At 35.5% G+C, this 6,000-nt stretch overlaps 1 protein-coding gene across 1 annotated transcript; it reads right to left on the bottom strand.

Annotated features, from left to right (window-relative positions):
* Positions 1-452: 452 nt before the first annotated feature.
* MS3_00000761 (uncharacterized protein) lies at positions 453-3,788 on the bottom strand. Its single transcript, XM_051208407.1, has 2 exons — positions 3,391-3,788; positions 453-739 (listed from the first exon to the last, which is right to left on the bottom strand). Exons 1-2 carry the CDS (start codon positions 3,655-3,657, stop codon positions 707-709), a joined length of 300 nt encoding a protein of 99 aa, XP_051064281.1. The 5' UTR covers positions 3,658-3,788; the 3' UTR covers positions 453-706.
* Between the last annotated feature and the right edge of the window lie 2,212 nt (positions 3,789-6,000).

Below are 6,000 nucleotides of genomic sequence, written 5' to 3'. Positions count from 1 at the left end.
CCATCATCGATGAACAAGGAGGTTCAGATTCAGACGTAAAGGCAAGGATTGGCAAATCAAGGGCCGCATTCCTACAATTGAAGAACATATGGAACTCAAAACAACTAACAACCAATATCAAAGTGATAATCTTCAGTATGAACATCGAGTTAGTCTTACTGTACGTAGCTAAAACATGGAAAACTACCACTACCATCATCAAGAAGATACAAGTATTTATAAACGGTTATCTACACAAGATACTCACTACCCGTTGGCCGGATACCATCAGTAACAGCCTAATGTGAGAGAGAATAAACCAGCTTCCAGCTGAGGAGAATATCAGGGAAAGACGTTGGAAGTGAATAAGACATGCATCACAGAAATCATCAAACTATATTACGAGGCAAGTGCCAACTTAGAATCCTGATGGGAAACAGAAAAGAAGAAGACCAAATAACACATTTTTGTATCGGGAATTGGAAACAGACATCAAATTGATAAATAGAAACTGTGAAGAACTGGAAAGGGTTATCCAGAACAGAGTTGGATAGAGAGTTCTGGTGGTCGGCCTATCCACTTCCATGAGAGATAACAGGCATAAGTAAGTAAGTTCACTTATTCAAATAAAATTTATCACCTTTTTTCTATTTCACTACTGTTTAACCAAATTTTCTTTTTGGCTTCATACTAAGAAACAAGAAAGAAAATCAATTTTCCAATATACTCAAAATATTTCATGTTCCTTAATATTTCTTATCTAAAATAAAAAAAAATAAAAAAATAGATTCTCATTATTCATTGACGGTTGTCATAGAATTAAATATCACCTTTCAAATAAGTAAATAATTTATTTAAACACATAAATATTGGTAAAAGGAGGCACCAAATAGATATGCACCACACAAATCATCATTCGATTTATATGAGGGCTGGTACACTGCCCGGGTACTCGAACCGAAGCAAGTGGTTTTCTTAGGACGTCTTACCCGGAACTCCGCCTGTCGCTCTTCTAGAGTTACTGCCGGTCCCAAGCCCGGGTAAAGGAGAAGGGTTGGGCATGGAGTTAGCGACCTCATCCCGTAGAAAACTAACTCGCTAAAAAAACGCTCACCTTACTCGGAACCTTTGACCCAAAGGTCTAATCCATAAGGCAATGGAACAACGTAAGGAAATGCAGTCCTATGGTAGGCAGTGAACAACAATACGTTCATACGCTATTTGTTTGCTTAGGATCCTGGAGATCATGTACACCATTGGTTTGGAATTAGGGTTTCCCAACACCCCTAGTTGGATCCTCCCTATCCACTAACCTGCTTACAGCGCCGGACATTCGTTTTTTTGTCTTCTCAATTTCATAAACAACATCCCCGGCACGAGAAGGCAGTGAATAGGACTTCCCTGGCGGTAGCTGTATGCATGTGGCCAATCTTGGTAGTACCAGGTCTCAATTGTATAAAAATTATTTTAAAACAAGTATGAAATGACATTTTATCATGGACATAATATTGATGGAACTGATTTTAACGGATTAAACTAGGAGAATATAAAAGGTGATACATCAACACTGTTTTTAATCATCAACTATGTGTAGTGTGTGGTTTATTCATTTAAGATCTTTAACCAGCTAATGCAATATACCTATCGGCTACTTCCATCCTCAAACAAATATACTGTCCTTTCTAAGGTAGTATTTTAGTTTCTTTTTATTCCACATTCTTGTCGTGTGTATTCAACATCTAAGTACGAAGTATTATAAGTTTGATGTCATTCTAGTTAAGTTTTGTTCTATATAGATCTCCAAGTATGATAAATAACACTTTAGATTGTATTTTGTAGAATTCAAAGAACTTTTAATAAAGTTACAAACAAATCAATAGTTTAGTCGAACGTTATATTCTTCGATATACAACTTTCGTTAAACTAATGTAGTTGAAATTCACTTGGTATTGTTTACTTAAATCTTCCCATTGATGTTTAGCACTGCAATTGAACAGTCTCTTATTGACATATGTGCACATTGTGTGTATTGCTTCGATATTACCTTAATTCACAAGCATTATAAGCAATGATGAATAGTGGCTAACAGTGGAATCCAAATGAATTTAAGCTTCACCCCATTGTACAAACAATTGGTTATCAGGACTCAGTAGCGAAGTAGATAACGTAAGCGAATGACTCTGTTATGACCTTGATCTGTCTACTCTAGATTAAGACCTTGACGCAATAGGCCGATCGGTTTCACCATGAGGCTAGTACGCGTAAGTTCGAGGTGGGGTAGAGAGAAAACTATTCTAGCACCTGATTGGCTGGCAAGCACGCGAATGAAAGAAGACAATACAGTTGGGACACTATTGACTGTATTGCGATATCCAGATTTCCTGTGAAATCTCTGAATTCTCTGAATTCAGATCAGTGCAAAAAGGTACATTAATAAACAAGTGAATATCCTAACCACAACGTACAATAATTTGGGAAAATACAATTATGTCCAAAGCTGAGAATTAGAGTAGAAAATAAGGTGCAAAATATTATGTTTAAATTACAATAGCTTCAGAACAAAAAGGGGTATAGCAATGAATCATACATCAAACGAAAGCTCATGTTCTCCAGAATAAAATCGGGACAAAAATAAATGTCAGTGTTTAACAAGCTTTGAATAAAATGAAATAACGTCCCAAGAAAATAGCTTTCGTAGTTTGTCAAGGTTTCTTGTTTCCCTGTTCACAACAGGTAGTTAGAGTGAATATCAACTCTGAGACGCAGGTACATCCAGTTAACGAGTCTCAGATAGGACGAAGTAGCGCAAGTCCTAGATTTCATTATTATTCACTATCCATCTTTGTTTATAATATAGTTGAGTTCTGTAATTAATAATGATTTACTCCAACAACAACAACAACAACATTGTGAAAATAATAAGACCTCATGTAAACTAGTTTGATACTATGTAGTTGAAGGCAAATTCGAATGTTAATACTTGTCGAATACGATGTATTTACAATAATCACATCAATAATACTTCAATAATACTTAATACGTCTAAACAATCTCTATTATCCATGGTAAACAAAACACACATAATTCATTTAGTCTCATTGTAGTCAGTAAAAGCAAACTAACTAACTAACTAATTGTATACCTTGCTGAAAATATAAAGTAAATAACCAATGAAACTCTCTTTTCTAAATCGTTTTTATAAATGAATGAAATTGTTTACTGAAGATGAATTTATGAAGGCGACATTCTTAAAGATGATTCAAGTAAACAAAAATTGAACATTGATCAAAAGCTTTCACAATTGAAAATTGTAAAACAAAAACATGCTTTATTTGTCTTAAAATGTATAACTTCAAACGATAAATACAAATTTCAATGATTGAGATCATGAGTTCATTGAAATTAGACTACCATGGGAAATCTGGAAGCACTGGACGATTGTTTTATCCGATTGTGAGACGCCTCAGCTATGTGTATCCACGATCTCGCCTTGCAAGATTTGAACCAAAGACCTATCAGTCTCGCACGTGAGCACCATTGAGCTTGTATCCAACGGTGACAATGTCCAACTTCAACTAATCCACGAAATTGAGCGACACATTCACCAAAAAAAAAGTGGAACAAATGTAGTTCTTGAGACAAAAATGATTCTACAGAATGAATAAGATACGATGTCATACAAAAATTGAATTAATGGTTGTTATTATTATGTGACGGGTTAACCTATCTGCTTCTGGATTCGGTTTCCAGATTGTCTTAAACCAAGGTTTGTGTTATTACTGGTTTGTCCTCTGTTACTTTCATTGTTAAATGTAAGTGTATTTAATGCGCTTGACAGGTTTTCGGCTAATCCCTTCATTTATTCTACTCTTTTCCAGCTCCTCTCACTCACGTCACCCTACATACTCCCCTACTACACAAAACAATTTCTGACTAGATGCGAACCGCTACAGCTATCACTATTTGTTATATCTGGAAGCTTGGCTTTTTAATATAACGCGTGTCACTTGAGCACCGAAAGCTAGGACCATTCTAAGTCGCAAATGAGAAAAAGAAGAAGACTAGAGAGTGTAAACTGATCTTACATGATTAATAAATCTACCAAAGTTCCAAACGGATCATTCTACTTATAAATCTAACGAACAACGACATATAAATTTGACCCTCTGAATACAGATTATCCGTCTCCTACAGACTTACATAGACGTTTAACAATTCACATAGTTTTCCTCGTTAGATCTAGATATTTAGGACAAGGATTAAGCGCCTAGTGTTAGGTATTTCATCCTGAACTGACATCAGCTATACTGTAAAATGTTGTATAGAAAAGTGGGTGATAGAATTTCTCCCAAAAATCCAAGAGCTGTCACTTGATTAGTTTATTCGTAAAGTATAATGACAACCGGTTAGTGTGTTTTAGGATTAAGGATCACGATTTAGGTGGAGGTAAGAATCATTTGTAATTTTCAAACCGTTTACACAACCCAAGACAATACTTGGGACCGGTGTACAGAAGCGAAAACACAAATATTTTGCTCAGAAAATCTTGAAGTTCGACTAAGAAATTTTGATCATGGAGTCAGTCAAACTCCACTCGAGATAACTTAATGCAGTGATCATGCAACACTGAGAAATAAGGTTCCGGATGACAATGACTTGGTTCTGACTCAATAGTTCAAAGATATTACGCACACTCTAATACATGGGTATTTGTTAAGAGGAATCCTAAATTGAGACAAAATATGGTGTTTGACATCCAAAAATTCCAGACGCTGATGGAAGCTACCATCAAACTCACGTAACTTATAATAAATATTTAACTGAACAAATTATTTGTTCAAATGAAAGAATAAAGTTTATTCGTCAGAGAATAATCTGATTATCGATTACCTACCTGCCAGTAACACTTTACAACAATTTAGTACATGAGAACCAACTTTAGATTTAAGTCTACATAGTCTTACGTAAGAACTATGCAATCAATTGGTGGTTTTGAATATTATCCGTTTCAATAAATTTATCGTCGACAGATCCTCTGAAAGTAACATTCTAGAGCTTTTCAGAATATACTGATATCTCAAACAAATGGAATAAATAGTGTGCATCTTCATCTTACGGTTAATGAGACGCATTTGCTGTAGATTAAACATGCCGATAGACAATTTCAAATCTAGGTGAGTATTTCTGTTTATACTTCATCAAACTACTGGGTTGTCTTGGGAAATCTGGCCGTATTTCGACCTGGAACATATTGCTGTTTATGCTCTTACTTTACTGATTAATAGGGGGATTTGTAGAGATTGTAGTATTTTTACCGTTGAGATCATGAGTCAATCGAAGTTATGCCATCACTGAAAACCTAGAAGCACTGGACAGCCTTTTCATTCTTGTAGTATAGGACTCCTCAGTAGTGAGAAACGGAGGTTCAGGGCTCCCAGAATAATTATATGCTAAATTTTAAGGTTATCTACACTATCGGAAGATACTTCATCTTGAAGTATATATAAAGAAAACTAGATTAGAATTGATTTTGACTACCATAGTGTGCAACAGCAGAACGCAAGGGGCCCTCTGACCTTAACTTACTGTTCCAGTCTTACAGTTCTCCAAACGACCCGTTTGACATGGTAGGACTGGATGGAACTAGTGGTCTGGCCAATATAGTTTTACTGAGTTACCACGATAGCACGTCAAGGTATCAGCCGAGATCAGGATTTTAGAATTCATTTTTTGGATTCGAAATATGACAACTTGAGCTAATACACATTTGTTTCAGAAAACATTTCGAATACTACTGACTAAACGACTGGCTTAACATTAAAAAAAGAACAAAAACCTGTTTCTAACATGTTGGTTTCTATGCACAAAAAAGATACGTGCTCAAATCTTCACAATTTTCTACCAAAGCTGAATAACAGTGGCATCTAGAAGACCCATTTCCTTCTGTTTGTATTTACCAGTTGAATGTACACACATCCTAGTACTGATGCTCATACTGTGACTCTTTTTAAATGCCAACGC

The sequence above is a fragment of the Schistosoma haematobium genome, chromosome 7 (genome assembly GCF_000699445.3).
Source record: "Schistosoma haematobium chromosome 7, whole genome shotgun sequence".
NCBI lineage: Eukaryota > Metazoa > Platyhelminthes > Trematoda > Strigeidida > Schistosomatidae > Schistosoma > Schistosoma haematobium.
This window is presented reverse-complemented; position numbering and strand designations above follow the sequence as displayed.